Below are 17,455 nucleotides of genomic sequence, written 5' to 3' on the forward strand. Positions count from 1 at the left end.
CATTCCTTCAGAGGACAAAACATGAGCTTGAGCAACTGCAGAAATGATTGCCGTGTGGTACAGAAGGACAGAGAATGAAAGAATTAGTGAATGGAAAAAAGCATAAAAGTGCACGAAACTGAGAGAAAAGAGATAGTATGGGGATTCAATGAGAAGAGGTATACATAATGAAAAAGTGACAAAATAATGTTTTCCAGATGCAAAAGATAAAGAATGCTAGCGAGACTAAGTATGCAGAAGAAAAAAGTGAATGAATTCATTGTTTTGGCAGGGACAAATGATTTGATATGTGAGAAATATGCAAGGAGAGAAGATTCATATGAAAGAGTTGTTAGAAGAAACAAACATGAAGAGTAAGAAAGTAAAGATTGTGAGACTGCTGCCTTGGTATGATAGGATAGAATAAAGAAGGGGCCATAATTGCCAATGAGAAGGTCATACAAGAGGAATGGGTGTGCAATTTATAGATGTGTTGAGCGAATTTGATGGATGTAAGGAAATGTACATGCCTGATGGATGGCACTTGAATGGTTTTGGAGTTAGATACTAGGAGAAAGTGTTGTTCAGTGATAGTTTGAAAGTGCAAAACCAGGGAAACTAGAAATAATGAAGGGGGGGGGAGCAATCAAGCATGTGTCTAGACCAGTGGTCACCAAAGTGGTCGATATTGACCCCCAGGGGTCGATTCGGGATCAGGGGTGATAGAAAAATATAAGACATCATTGTATGAGTAATATTTAATTTGGTTAACTTGGATTACCTCCATCCTGAATGACAACGCAATTAAAGAGTGAATCAGGGAAGAGTGACATGAAAAGGACCTGTAAAATGGAGCAAGGTCATGAAAATAGTTACGGAGGCCAATACAGTATGCCAAAATGAAGTATTTACCAATAAACGGATGTCTGTGGTTCCCACACGGCCGGAGCAGCAGAGCAAGATTGCAACACGTGCGTGGTTGCTTATTTGCTTATACTTACACGTACGATTTAGGCTTCCAAGCTAAATTAGCCTTATTTAAATTATCATTGTTACGAAAAGATTTTCAGTGCTTTTTGAATCTACAGAAATTGGAAGTAAAAGATGAAGACTTAGAAATATACACAAAACATCTTCAAAATTTGAGCAATGATTTTAAATTGCTCTTTGCAGATTTTGAAAACATGCACATTCCAGATTGGGTTATCATGCCATTTTCTGCAGATATTGAAAATATCGAATGTAATTTACAAGATGAACTTATTGAATTGTCAGTTAATCTTGAAGCTAAGACGCTTTTTAAAAATAGGACTTTAAGTTACTTTTGGACGAATATAAATGTTGTAGAAAAATATCCAAAACTTTCTGAAGTGGTACTCCCCTTTTTGCTTGCATTTCCAAGCTCATACATAGATGAAGCTGGTTTCAGCCATGCTAATTCCATTTTAACAAAACAAAGAAATAAGCTAGATATAGAATTCTGTGGCGATTTAAGGCTGAAACTTAATAATTTTGAACCCAACATTGCTAATCTTGTCAAGAGGTCACGAAGCACACCCTTCATGTTGACAACGTTAGTAAATTGTATACTAAGTTAATAAAAGTCTTATTTTCATATATATAAGGAAGATTATATTATTGTTATTTTGTTATCTAAATTAAATTTTATATTTTATATTATTTATCCCTCCCATCAAATATGTAATGTTAAGAAGGACATCAAAATCAAAAACGTATCCCTTTGACGTTAAGTCAATATAATAATATATACTATATTATACATACAATAAACATTGTAACTATAAAATAAACAATCTGAAAACTCACATAAGCGTCTTTTTTGCTTGTGCTGTTATAATTACGTAATAGTAAAATAGAGGGGGTCGATAAAAAGTCAAGAAACTCTTGAAGGGGGTCAACAACGGCCAAAGAAGTTTGGCGACCCCTGGTCTAGACACTCTTGGAATAGATAACTATGAGTGCAGGAATGATTATGAAGAGCTGAGTGAAGTTTTTCAAGTTTCGAATCTCAATGGGCAGGTAATGCAATTATGTGAGGGTAAGTGTTGGTCCAAGGGGATGTTGAAATGCATGTACATGGATGCCTAAAGTATCAGAAATAAAGGAGAGGAGTTTTTAGCATTGATCAGCTCAACTTGGCCAAAAATTATTGGTATCAGCACTACCTGGTTGTCAGAGAATGATGTAGTTACAGGGATAGAATGTAATGAATGTTGTATTTTCAGAGAAGATAGAAGAAATAGGGCAAGAAGAAGAGTATTATTAATGATGGCTTAACAAAACCAACCAACCAACCAACAAACATAGAAGTTGAAGGAGATTGTGGATCTGAGGGAACTGATTCATTAGAGGCTGTCTGGTGTGAGATAGAGGCCAATAGGACAAAATATATTGTTGGTTGCTGCTATAGACCTGGGGGGTCAATAAGAAAATGTGGATGACATGCATCAGCAGGTTAGCTGATGCAGTGCAGGTCGAGCAATTATCATGGGGAATCCACCTATGGTGATATATAAATTTGAATGTACATGTACCTGTACATGTACATGAAGGGACCAGAAATGCATGTACATGGATGCCTAAAGTATCAGAAATAAAGGAGAGGAGTTTTTAGCATTGATCAGCTCAACTTGGCCAAAAATTATTGGTATCAGCACTACCTGGTTGTCAGAGAATGATGTAGTTACAGGGATAGAATGTAATGAATGTTGTATTTTCAGAGAAGATAGAAGAAATAGGGCAAGAAGAAGAGTATTATTAATGATGGCTTAACAAAACCAACCAACCAACCAACAAACATAGAAGTTGAAGGAGATTGTGGATCTGAGGGAACTGATTCATTAGAGGCTGTCTGGTGTGAGATAGAGGCCAATAGGACAAAATATATTGTTGGTTACTGCTATAGACCTGGGGGGGTCAATAAGAAAATGTGGATGACATGCATCAGCAGGTTAGCTGATGCAGTGCAGGTCGAGCAATTATCATGGGGAATTCACCTATGGTGATATATAAATTTGAAGGAGGAAAGGGCACATGACAAAATGGAAATGGAATTTACACAGTTACTAAGGGATAATTACCTGAAACAGCATGTGTTGGAAGGGACCAGAGGTTTGAGATTGTTAGATCTGGTAATAGCATCAGAAGATCTATATATAACTGCATTAGTAACTCTACTTCTGATCAGGGAAAGTGACCATGCAGTCTTGTCCTAGGAGGTTGCTCAACACATGGAAATTTCAGTCAAGAAAGGGCTTTATGTGGAACTACAAAACTGGCATTTATGAGAAACTTAGGAGGAAACTTAGAGCAATGCCATGGCATAAGAAACTATATGGAATGAATGTCATTAGTGCATGGGAAGCAGTCAAGTATTGTTTGAGCATGGTGGTATCAGAGTGCAAACCCAGGATCAGGAAGATAATCTAAGTAGGGATTAGGTGGACGACTAGAAATATAAAACAGGAGTTGCAAAAAAAGAAAGCATTGCAGAAGGAATATAAACAACAATGTGATAAGCATGCCCATAAGAAGTATAAAACACAGTCAAGAAGAGTAATTGGTATGGTAAGGAAGACTAAATCAGATTTCAAGAGAAAATTAGCTAAGCAGGCTAAAGTAAATTGAAAAGAGGGTTTTTTTTTTGCTACGTAGCAAGTATGATAAAGAATGATTATGGAAAGATAACTTTACTCATTGCTGATGGCAGGAAAGTGATGGAAACTGAAGAAATAGTTATTAAGTGATCATTTTACAAGGGTATATCATCCATTTAGTGACTTTGTAGTTACTGAGGTGACAGAGACTGGCGTGAGTATTGAGGTAGATGAGCTGGAGGTACTCAGTACATTGAAAAATATGAATACAGCAGTGGGCCTGGATGGTGTGTCTGCTCGTGTGCTACAAGAATGTGCAAAGTGAACTGGCTGTGCCTCTGACAAAGTTGTTTAATCAAAGTCTCATCTCTGGCAAGGTTCCAAGGGAGTGCAAAAATGGTAAGATTGTTCCACATAAAGTTAGCTCCAAGACAGAAGTGGCAAATTACAGATCAATTAGTATCTCTAGAGTGGTGGTTAAAGTATTGGAAAAGTTGGTTAAAAGTAAAATTCAGGAATGGGTGGATAGGAATATGACACTTTATAGGGGGCAGCATGGTTTTGTAAAAGGTACGTCCTGCCTCAGTAATTTATTCACATTTTGTAATAAGGTGACAGCAGAACTGGATAAAGGAAATGGCCACACCATGATACTGCAGGACTTGGGAAAGATATTTGTACAGAATATTGCATGAAAAACCATTACATAAATTACAGGAAATGGAAATGGATATGAGGCTGGTGGCATGGATGGAAGAGTGGGGCTAATAGACAGACATCAGAAGGTGGTGTATGGTGGAGTGGAATGAAAGCAAATAAAGGTGACTAGTGGAGTGCCTGGACTCTGTATTAGATCCAGTACTCCTTAATTTGCATATTATTAATAATACAGTAGAAGATTTGAAGGGGGGGGGGGACATTCAGTTGTTTGCTGATGATGCAAAACTGCAGAAGACAATAGTTGATAAAGGTGATGTAAATATCCTGCATGATGATTTAAATAAATTAGCAGTGTGGGCAATGCACTTCAGGATGAAATGATTACACATTTCATATCATATTGATGGTACTAGTTTACAGGAAATGCATGAAGCTATGGATGATGGTGGATAGAGATTTGAAATTCAGAGGACATATTGCAAAAGCTCTGAGTAAAATAGCTCAGAGGATTACTTGGATGCTGAAGAACACATTGACAAGTAAAGATAAGTTAGGTTATTATTCCTCTTCATAAGGCTATGATTCACCACATATTGACCACTGTGTACAGATTTGGTCACCTCCATTTCTTGAGGATCAGAAGGTTGTGGAGAGGATTCAGAAACAAGTGACCAAGCTGGTGTCAGGTCTGTGGAATGTTCCCTTTGACTGAGGATGTGTGGGTTGCAGAGTTTAGCTGACAGGCAGAGAAGAGGGGATATGACAGAAACTTATAAGTTACTAAAGGGATGCTATAAGACTGACACAGAAGAAATTTTTCAATACATGGGGAGTAGGGAGAAAACAAGAGGCGACACTTAGAAGCTGTCTGAGAGTGTGGTTAGTAATGGTGTGCAGACTTGGTTCTTTTCTTGGAGAGTGGTGAATGAGTGGAATGGGTTGCCAGAGATAGTTGTGAGTGCCCCAACAGTGAATAGGTTTAAGGAGATGAATGATAGGTATTGTGTTAATGAATAGAGTGGGTCTCCCTGCCATGAGTCTTTTGACTCCATGGAGTGCCCATACAAATAATAATAATCATATTTCCATTCTTCAGACCAACGCACGAACTTATTCAAATCCTCTTGTAACAACACATCAGAACTTCATGACATTGCTCTTCCTAATTTAGCATCATCAGGAAACATCTGAAACTCTTCTCACATCTTGAATTATGAACTTTCCATCCCAACCATGCCCAATTTCAACAATAGTTTATCATGCATTACTCAGCCAAGTGCTTTAGCAAAATCCAGAAAAAAAAAAAAAATCACCATATAAGCATCTCCTCTGTCACTAGTCATACTATTATAAAATGTAACCAAGTTATGAAAGCATGAACTCTCCTTAACAAGCTCATTCAGCTCTTCCAAAAGATTTCCATTCTCATCAATCCAGGTTTGCATTCTGTTTCTAACCAGCCTCTCTAACACTTTCGCCACTAACACTTGATATACATACTGGCCTATAGTTTGACACTACTGACCTGAATTTTCCCTAATTCAGTGGCACTATTTTCCTTCTTTTGACTCTTCTGGGACTGTGTCCTGTTACCAGACTTCTGTTGAATGATAAGCACACTGCCAGCTGTTATGTGCATTCCCATAATATACATTGTGATACATCATGCTAATGATATCCCATCCAGTTCCACGACCTTATTGACATCAAGGTTACTTAACATTCTAAACACTTCCCATTCTTGAATTGTCAGTCTTCTGGCTTCCTTCATATTGTTATTCTACACTACTCTTAGTTCTCTTTTCCACATGAAATGCACTAAAAATAATCATGGAATATTTCCGCTATCTTCAGCAAATGTGACATGTTAGCAACTCCTCCATCTCCAGCAACTCAAATCAATCTTCCATATTCACCCATTCTTCTACTAGCAACATAAGTAAAGAATTCTTCAGGGTTTTGATTTATTGCTTCAGCCAAACAACTTTCATATACCATTTTCTCTTTCCTTACTATGCTCATCACCTTCCTAGTCTGCATCTTATGGAGGAGATATAAAGAACACATATCCCTCAGCAGCATAACATGCTCTTTCTCAGAATCTCCTGCATAATTCCAAGATTCATCCATTTCACTCCTATGGTAGGGTCTCTGCTACTAATGGCTCAGTTAAGTAAGTTTGAGTGCAGTTAGTAGTTGGAAGGAGACCAATCATTCGATGCTGTTGGCACACTCTCTCTCAATGAGTCTTTGGACTCCCTGGAGGTGTCAAATAATAATAATTTGTTTATCCTCTGAACCTTAGGAATACAATTTGACACTGCCATAAGTAACTGATTCCAGACTAAGTTTCAGATGCAGATGCTGCTGATTTCTACCTATCACATGAGCCACTGCACATCACCAGTCTGTTTCCTTAATTTATCATGGTCCACTGTTTGGTAGTTCCGCACATTTCTCTTATTCTGTTAGACTTGTACCTACTTATCCACTCAAAACTACGATAACTACCCCCCCCAGTTGGTAGCATCATGATGACATCTATTATCACTGTATGAGACAATATTATTTTGTCTAATACTCTAGTTTCACATGTTGCATAAAACTGCTGTTCCTAAATAGCTCAAAGAATTTGACCTCCTTACTCACATACAGTGGCAGATCAAGCACTTGGAGGGGGCCCCAAGCACAACCTAGTTTTGAGGTCCCCTTATTCTGAATACTAAGTAATGCTAGCAAATCAATTTATTACTTAATAAAAAATACTGATCAATCAATCGTTTCCTTAAAAATAAATCTCTATTTTTAGCAGTCACAGATATGATCATCATAACTCATTACTGTTTACTGTGCTGTTTAAAATAAAATGCAAAATATAATACTAATTATTTATTAATAAAAAAGAATAGGAAAAATTACATTGTGTATCTTATTTATTGCAGAAAATTTACATAAAAATTATTAAAATTGTTAAAATTTACATTAAAATTATTAAACACTGTTGGAACATTAGAACAAGTATGTACATACATTACAACTGTAAATATAAAAAAACTAGATTGGAACTTTTCTCGCTTTATTAAGCGAATTTATCAATAATACATTCATAATCTAATAACTGAACTACATTGTTTTCTATGAACATCACTGACAAATTAGTTACATGCAACTGAGTTAACGAATTTTGTAAATAATTTTTAACACGTTTCAAAGCCAAAAATGAATGCTCACCACCAGCATTACAAATAGGTATTGTCAAAAGAATTTTTAGAATTGTTTGTACATTTGGAAATGTAGACCATAAACTCCAAATTAATAACTTGTACATGTCAACAGGATCAGTGATATTTTCTCATTTTATGAATGCAATGAAATGAAGAATTTCATCTTTAAAATATTTAATGTTAATATCTTTATGATATTTTGCAGTTATTCTGTCAACAGATTCATTAGATTCAACATCAGTCATTTTAAAATCGAAAAATAATTGAAAATCCTTGAGTACATCAGTGTGACTGGTGGTTATCCTAGATAATATTATGCAAATAATATTATGCACATTTATTACAAAATTTTGTTTTTCAGTTAAATGTGTCTCATTATGATTAGTTTCTTCGAATTGCAATTTTCTTCTTTTAAACTTGTCCACCTTATAGTTATGGTTTTCTGTTAAAAAATTGGCATTGTTCTCAATTTCATCGAATTTATTCCTGACATCTATGATAAATTCGGAAAACGATTTCAAAAAATTTGTCCCTAACAATAAATTGTACTGCATGTCTTGTCATGATTTGCTGGTACTATTTATTCGTTGTAACAACTTATTCCATAAAACTGTTAGTAAAGCAGTCTCATATTCATTAAAATATACTGATAGTTTCTTTGCCTCCAATTTACTAATTGGTTTTTCATTGTTGGATATACTAATTTGAATTAGAGCTTCTTTAACATTTTGATAATTAGATTTTAATGCTAACACTGCGTCTGCTCTTGATGCCAATCTAGTGTCAGTTATTTTTTTCATATGTCGAGATTGAATATGTGTCATAGTGTTTATGAATATATTCCATCACTGAGTGGACGACGAGAAATATAGATATAAATTTTGAACAAAGTCAAAATAATGCAATGCACCAGAACAGGATTCTGCAACACAATTTCCTATTAAATTTAGGTTATGGCTAGTACATGGTACATAGGATGCTGTATTAATATGATGTTTTATTCTAGCTTGCAATCTGCTGCATTTTCCAGCCATATTTGATGCATTATCGTACTTTTGATCCCTATAAGTTTTTTATATCTATAGATAACACTCCCAAAAAATTTAATACAATCCGTTCTAAGTATAGAATCATGATTTTCGATTTTGAGGAATCCAAAAAACCGTTGTTTTATATTTCTATTTTTATCAACAAATCTCAGAATAAAAGTTAATTGGTCTACACGAGTTACATCGGGAGTAGAGTCTACAATTATGGAGTAATAAATTGCTCCTTGAACTTAAGAAATTAAATATTTCTAAACTTCGCTGCCCATTAAATTTATAAATTCATCACATACAATGTGCAATAAATAATTCACTTTGCCTCTACCTGGATTACTAAATCTTTGCAAATGACTTTTCAAACAACTATCAAATTCCGCAAGATACTTGATACAACTTGTGCAATTTCCTCTTCAATGGGAATCTGCACCTTCTCTTTGGCCACAAAATGCTAATCCTAAACTGGTCAATAATTTCACAGCGGTATTCACTCGTTTTAAAATGGCTCACCAATACTTTTGCTCTGAATCAATTTGCTTTTCCAAGTGCATATCGATATGCTCAGTAATCAATATTGTTTTTGGAGAATTAACATTGATTTGAAATGACATGGAGAAGATTCGTGTTTTTTCAAGCTTCAGGCTAAATTTCTCCAGTCGTTGAACCCTGTTGAAAATTTTGTTTGTAATTTGGAAAACAGTCTGCACACATAACAACAGACACATTTACTTGTTTCTGAAAATAATAACCATTGAAGAAATTCTTTGGTGCCATCTGCTTTCACATAATAAAAATTAGATTCTGAAATATTTCTATAGTAAGATCGGTTCCTATCTGTATATTGTACTCTAAGAGTTGTAATATCTCCAGCGTTACATGGTTTATTGATGAAATAGTATTCTATCATTTTATCAGATAAATTCACTGGCCACAATGCAATATCAATGGGAAAATTACAATGGTTTTCATTTTTACTACTGCTTGCTGAAACTTGCAAAATTTGTTTTGTTGTTTCGATTGCTCTTTGCTATTTTGTTCTTAATCAGGAACATCTATAGCACAGGGTTTTAATCCTCCAGATTGTTTTTTGATCTTCTGTTCCTTTTCAATTCACTCTTCAGTTCTTTCCAATTCCTCTTCAAATTATTTGGTTCTTCATCAGTAATATGTATAATGCAAGTTGCTGATCTTTCTGTATGTATTTCGATTTCCTTTTCAGTTCGCTCAGTTAAAAATTTAGCCAGCAAATTTCTTTGCTGCAGCGAATATTTTTCCTTCTCTTTTAACCGTTTGCTTTTCTCAGCTCCTCTCTGAAAGCTTCTCTTCATGGCTAAATAAAATAAAAAATGTTAAGTAAATTAAAGTAAAAATAATAGTAAAATAAAATCGATTGAATTTCGCCTTAAATTGATTTTAATATTTGATGGTATGATTCCAATAATCGACTAAGATGCAGTGGGTTTTACTGTTTTGAATGGGTCCTTGCTATTGATTCTAATAACCAGTGATCACAATAAACAGTGCTTACTGTATATAACATAAAGAATAATATAATACATGAATACTTACTTGATAACATTTCTTTTACAAAAAACGTGACACTAAAACACCAACCACACCAAACGCAAACAGTTAAGAACTTTTTTATTTGTTCGCACAGTTTGCAAAAGAAGATCAACTGCGCTTATTTGACTAAATAGTAGGTACATAAATGCACAAAGAATTTTAAATATTACAGGTATCCCTTGCTTAACACGGTTTTGCTTAACGAGGGATTTGATTAACGCAGCAAAATTAATTGCAGCAATCCCTTGATATATGCAGCAAGAGTTTTGATTAACGTGCCTTTAACTCTACGGACTCGCAGCTGATCTGACAGATACATGCAAAATGTTTAATATAAATATTCTTACACAATTCAGTGTATAGCTTGGAGGTCACGAGTAACTGTGCATTCATATATTACGAGTGATATTCCGCACTGTTTTTTGCTGTCAGTTTGGTTTAACACGTGTTATGTAAAGGTTTGTGATATTTGAGAGTAAATTGTATCTGAGAGATTCCATGACCTGCGATGTCAGTATAGTATGGTTTAGTTTTTTTTAATTTTTTTTTTATTCTTTGTTCAATAATTTCTAGATTGTAACTGAAAAATAGAGCCAAATGTATGATAAATAGAGCCAAAGGCTTATTTATCATACATGTCCTCTAGGAGATGTGCTTTACATTATGGAAAATACTAAGGAAAGTGATCTGGAACTTACTCCACCTTTACTATGAGTTGCCCATAAGTTGCTTATGCTTGCATCTGCCGAAACTTTTAGTTTCTATATTTGGCATGAAACTCTTCTAGTTTCTATATTCGGCTATGAAATAATGTTGGATTCAATATCAACTTAATTTGTACCATCATGTATTACATTTGCAGTTTTTTCTTTATGTTTTATTGCTTGTTTGCAAAGGTCTGGAGAGTCGTTAGTGCATAATTTATGCCGATAAGAAAAAAATACAACTGTTCAAACAACTCTTGATAACTTCTTTTGATAAAAAAATTGCAGTAAATAATTTAGGTACAAGCATTTATTAAACATTTACTTTGCATTCATTTTTTATCTTTCCTAAAAGAATACCATATAAAACGAATTATTAATATAGTAATCAGTCATGGATGAATTGTAATTTTTACTGTTGATTATTAGATTTGATTAATTTTGATATATGCGGTAACATCGAGGGATTAATTAACCACGTTAATCGAGGGATACCTGTATTTATTACTTAAGATATTTTCTCATGGTCGAAAAGGAAATTTTACTGGTTAGTTATTAAGTAGTAAAAACTTTTACTATGCCGTTTGTCATAAGATGAAGGACAGCATAGGTTTGTTAAAGGAAGATCGTGTTTTACCAAATTGCTTATTATTACTATTACCCTAAGACCCTTACATGGTACAAGTTGTGAAGTCATCACATCAGATAATGTTAATGATATGGGGGACTTAAAATGCAGAAATAAAGAGGTTCTACTGCCTGGATAATTACTATGATTATTATTATAATGATGATTCAGGTCTCCATGGAATCACAAGACTCATCATGGAAGGTCTGCTCTAGAAAACATGAAGTCTATCATACCGCTCCTTGAATCCACCGACCATTTGTTCTCTCACCCTCTATTAGGCAGTGCATTTCAGAGTCCAACTATCTTCCATGCAAAAAAAATCACTCCTTACCCTCTTGATCACAACTTCCAGGGTTGGCACTTTGTCCTTGCTCCTTCCCCCTGTTCTACCAAATGAAAGAACTCAGTGTCAATCCTGTAATTACCTCTCAACTGCTCAAAAGTCTCAATCACATCACCTCTCCTCTCTAAGTATGATGTTAATAATAATAAAAGATAAAGTTCGGATTAGCACATGAAAAGTACAGCCAGCAAAATACATGATCACCACTAAGAAAAGAGGCATATGATAGAAGATACAGAAAAATTATTGCCAATTTGGATTAAAGACATGCAACATTGAATGCCAGTATGTCTTATGCGTATACAAGAGAAAATCCCAAGATGCTATTGCTTGCTATAAACTGATTTTATTATTATTATCCAGGCCCCCATGGAGTCAAAAGACTCATCTGGGAGGTCATTTTTAGGAAACACAAAGTTTATCATACTACTCCTTGAACCCATTGACTGTTCCTGCTCAAACCACTTTCTCAGGCAATGCATTCCAAGGTTCAACCACCCTCCATGCAAAGAAACCACTCCTCACTGCCTCCTTTCATAACTTCTAGGTATGGCCCCTTGTCATCACTCCTTCCTGCTGTTCAACCAAGCGAAAGAACTCCTCAATGTCTACCTCTCAACAGGTTAAACATCTTGATCATATCACCTCTCTTTCTTCTATCCACCAAACTTTGCAATCCACATTCCCTCAGTCGATCCTCATACCTGACATTGTACAGTCCTGAAACCATCTTTGTTATTCGCCTCTGTACCCTTTCCACAGTTAATTTATTCCCTTCAAATCCTGGGGACCACACCTGAGAACAACAGTCTAAGTGTGGTGTGGTCTGGGAGCCTGTGTAGCTCAGTGGATGTGGCGTTTGCACACCACGGCGCTTGGCCGCATGAAGGAAGACTTGGTTTCGAGTCTAGTCGGCGACTAGAGGAAATTTTTCTAAGCCTTTTTTCGACCGGTTCCCGAATTAGTCGATCTCTGGCACGGGCAAGCGGGTTTTTCCTCCCAGAAACTCGGGTTTTTCGTCCCGTAAACTCAAGAAAATCGACCGTAGAACCCACATTATTTCAGACATTAAATATATTGTGTTAGGGTTAGTTTGAGCCATCTCTCTTCACTGTGTAACACTTAATTAGTGATAGCCTTGGGCAATCTATCTCTGATTGGTACCAGTGGAGATTGAACTGCTCACTCAGTCTCCAAAAAGTTAGATAGGGCTAAATGGCCTCGCCTACTCCCGTATACAGGAATAAAAAGGCGTTAGCTGATATTTTTTTTTTTTTTTTGGTGTGGTCTGATCGGGGTCTTATACAATGGAATGATAACTCTTTTATCTCTGCAGGTCAGATTCCTTCTCAGCATTGCAGCAATCCTCTGGGTTACCTTCACCACCTTGATGTCATATGTAGCTGACTTTCAATGTGCTGCGTTATGTTGACAGAGCCCAATCTATATGACGTAATGTTAAAACCAAAATGATTAATTCTGCAGTAGTATGGACTAGTTCAGATTTGTATGTAATACATATAGTATTAGTTTTCTTACAATTACATATGCTTTTATATTCATATACTCAATAAGATACTGAGTAAACTTTCATTTTCTCAATTCATTTCTTTTCATATGAAGGTCAAAACGTCAAGAAATTAAAATAATTATTCCAAACACGGCTGTAGTCGCCATAATTTTACTGAAAGGAAAGGATTCATTTTCTCAAAGTTTTCTTGTCAAAAGCAGAACATGTTTAACTTTAACTATTCTATAAAATGAACATATTTGTCAAAAATGCATCATATTTAAGCATAATTGCAGGAGGTAGACTTCTCGAAATGCATCTTGTGATTCCATAATGATATAAAATGGCTGAAGAGTTTTTAACTAAACATGCATGTGGGAAGAAAGCGATACTGCACCTTTAATAAGATTTCTGTAACAACAGTATATCCATGAGTTATAATTGGCTCTTCATCTGAATTACGACCATTCCAACAGTCCAATTCTATACACCTGCATCCTGCTAGAAGACACTGTCTGTACATCTCAACAGAAGATTTACCTGTAAGTTGGTGACCTGTTCAGAAAAGTAAATGAATGAATAAGTGGAATGCCACACACACACACACACACACACACACACACACACACACACAGTAACTACATAATTCATTTCAGTCTTGTAATTAACAGTTACTGTACAATGTACTAAGAATATACCAAAAATAATATTTTTGGTAATATATCTTGATAACTTGATAATATATCACCGCGTATTCTGAAGGAATGTGCCAGAGAGTTGACACCTGCCTTGACATATTTTTTTAATACGAGTCTTGCACTTGGTCAAGTCCCTAAAGAGTGGAAGGAGGGCAAGATTGTGCCACTTCATAAAGGAGGTGATCGAACTCAAGCATCAAACTATAGGCCTATCTGTGTGTCAGGTGTTGTGGTTAAGTTGTTGGAGAAGCTTGTGAGAACTAGGATCCAGAGTTGGGTTGACAACAGTGGTATAATCTTTGATGGACAGCATGGATTTGCTAAAGGGAGGTCGTGTTTTAGTAATCTACTTACTTATTACAATAAAGTGACTGCTTCCTTGGACAGAGGAGAAGGATACACAGTAATATACTTGGATTTCGCAAAAGCTTTTGATAGAGTACCTCATGATAAGTTGACAGTCAAACTAGAGCAGATGGGGTTGGATATTAGATTAGTGCATTGGATTGGAGACTGGCTATCTGATAGGTATCAACAAGTTGTGTATGGGGGTGCAATATCCAGGAAAAGGAAAGTCACTAGTGGAGTGCCTCAGGGATCTGTTTTAGGGCCATTACTATTTAACTTGTATATTAATGATATTGGCGAAGATTTGGATGGAGATATTCAGTTGTTTGCAGATGATGCAAAGTTGGGACGAACCATAAAGAGTAGTGAAGATGTTGTGGCCTTGCAAGAAGACTTGAATAAATTGAGTGATTGGGCAAGCAAATGGGGATGTGAGTTCAATGTTGCAAAGTGTAAGGTTTTAAAATTTGGAAAACAAAGATGGGATGCAGAATTTATGCTTGGTGAGAATATATTGTTGGAAGTAGAGGAAATAAGAGATCTAGGAGTGATAGTGGATAAGGATCTGAAATTTAGGGGTCACATCGCCAAAATTGTGAAGACAACACAAAGACTTCTGGGAATGATGAGGAGGACACTGACGTGTAGAAGTAGGGAGATTCTTGTTCCATTGTATAAGGCTTTGATTAGGCCACACATGGACTATTGTGCCCAGATTTGGTCACCTGGTTTTCAGAAGGATGAAGAGATGTTGGAAAGGGTCCAAAGGCGACTGACTAAGGTAGTTTCTGACCTCTGGAATGTCGAGTATGAGGAAAGATTGAAAAGATGTAATTTGCAGAGACTAGTGGAGAGAAGGAAGAGGGGAGATATGATAGAGACCTACAAGTTGGTAAGGGGTTGCTATAGGATCAATGGTGGAGAAGTTCTACAGCGAATAGTGGGAGATCAGGGGAGAACCAGAGGTCATCCCTGGAAACTGTATAAAGAGGGTGTGAGTAGGGGAGTGAGAGGCAGGTTTTTTTCGTGCAGAGTTGTAAATGATTGGAATGCCTTGCCTGAGAGTGTGGTGTCTGCAAGGAGTTTGAATGTGTTTAAGACCCGGTATGATGAGATGTGTGTGAGATAAAAGGACCTCCTAGATGAGTCTTTGACTCCATGAGGTCTTGTTTAATAATAATAATAATAATAATAATAATAATCTCTACATGTAGCTAGAGATCACATGACCTGCCGTTGTCTCATTCTAATACTTGTTTTCTACTTTTCTCTTTCAACTTATGCATCTTCATGATATATTATTCCCTTTTTTCTTATTCATCATTAATGAGATTTATTCATTGCATTCGTCAACTAAGATATTTTCAGCTATCGTCATTTTAATTCCCCTCCCCTTAGTTCTGTTTATTCTAACTTATTTCATCAATCTCATTTCGGCAGTTTTTATTATTGTTTTCTACTTTTCTCTTTCAACTTATGCATTTTCATGATATATTATTCCCTTTTTTCTTATTCATCATTAATGAGATTTATTCATTGCATTCGTCAACTAAGATATTTTCAGCTATCGTCATTTTAATTCCCCTCCCCTTAGTTCTATTTATTCTAACTTATTTCATCAATCTCATTTTCGCAGTTTTTATTATTAGTAGTAGTAGTAGTATTAATACACTGAGTAGTCATTTTAATAAGTAACTGGCATGATCTGTGAAATCCATTGCCTGATCCTGATTTAAAAACAAAAAAAAAAAGAAAAGAAAGAAAAAAGCAGGTTGGAAATTACCAAATGTGTGTGTGTGTGTGGGGGTAAAGTTTAATATGACAATGAACCAACAGTGCAAATTACTTTGAACACAGCCCCATAATCAGATGGCAGATGTGAAAGAAACAACTGCTGCCATCTTACTAGAATGTTCACTTACAACAGTGTCTAGAATATACTGAGCATAGTCCAATCAATCTCTAATAGCACTCATGTGGACAGAGAAAGTTTGCTGATGATGGAGGAAAACAGGGCTACAAGTATCATACAGGCAGTAAGCTAAATAACAAAAAAATGCAACAATCTGAAAGGGAGCCTACTACTATGTGCATATGGGATCACAGCAGTAAAGCAGATAAATATACAGCAGAAGAGTGGAAAAGAGACTGCCTGGTCAGACCAATCTCCAGATGCAAATGTTTCACACCAGTGGAAAGGAATGACAATAATATGAATTAATAGGTCCATCACGGCAAAAAAAAAAAAAAAAGATACTGAATCATGAGGTAGGGAGTGTTTTCTCAGCACTCCTGATACCTGGAAAGCAGTGTCTGAGTGCCATAGTTTAATTGAAAATTGTTGTTAACCATGTGCATGCTTACAGTCTACCAATTTGCTAACAGTTGCATTCAACAGGATAATTATTATTATTATCCATGCCTCCATGGAGTCAAAAGACTCATTGTGGGAGGTCGTTTTTAGGAAATACAAAGTCTATCATACCACTCCTAGAACCCATTAACCGTCCCCACTCCAACCACTCTGTCAGGTAATGCATTCCAAGGTTCAACCACCCTCCATGCAAAGAAACCACTCCTCATCCTCTTGCACACAGCCTCCTTTCGTAACATCCAAGGATGGCCCCTTGTCATCGCTCCTTCCTGCCGTTCCACCAAGTGAAAGAACTCTCCAATATTCACCCTGTAACTACCTCTCAACAGTTTAAGAGTTTCAATCATATCACCTCTCCTTCTTCTATCCACCAAACTCTGCAGTCCACATTCCCTCAGTCGATCCTCATAACTCATATTGTACAGTCCTGAAACCATCTTTGTTATCTGCCTCTGTACCCTTTCCACAGTCAATTTATCCCCTTCAAATCCTGGGGACCAAATCTGAGAACAAATGTCTAAGTGTGGTCTTATCAGGGCCTTATACAATGGAATGATAACTCTTTTATCTCTCTGCACATCAGCGTCCTTCTCAGTATTGCAGCAATCCTCTAAGTTACCCTCACCACCTTTGCAATATGTTCCCTGAATTTCAGTTTTCTATCAATCATCACCCCCAGATCTCATCTCCCCTACCTCCTCCAGTACATCTCCTCCAATCGAGTACGCATCCTCCCATCGATGGATCCCAAACCTCAA

At 36.1% G+C, this 17,455-nt stretch overlaps 1 protein-coding gene across 3 annotated transcripts in view; it reads right to left on the reverse strand.

The window, feature by feature from the left end:
- The window catches only part of LOC150101407 (1-phosphatidylinositol 4,5-bisphosphate phosphodiesterase classes I and II-like), a 965,056-nt gene that overhangs the window by 471,288 nt on the left and 476,313 nt on the right, over positions 1-17,455 (reverse strand). For all 3 annotated transcript variants that reach the window (XM_090400893.1, XM_090400892.1, XM_090400891.1), the window contains one exon: positions 13,675-13,832. In XM_090400893.1, coding sequence (XP_090257019.1) covers positions 13,675-13,832 — 158 coding nt within the window. The remainder of the gene's footprint in view (positions 1-13,674; positions 13,833-17,455) is intronic.

This window comes from Typopeltis vanoorti, chromosome 11, assembly GCF_054136105.1.
Source record: "Typopeltis vanoorti isolate ZY-2024b chromosome 11, IOZ_Tvanoo_1.0, whole genome shotgun sequence".
NCBI lineage: Eukaryota > Metazoa > Arthropoda > Arachnida > Uropygi > Thelyphonidae > Typopeltis > Typopeltis vanoorti.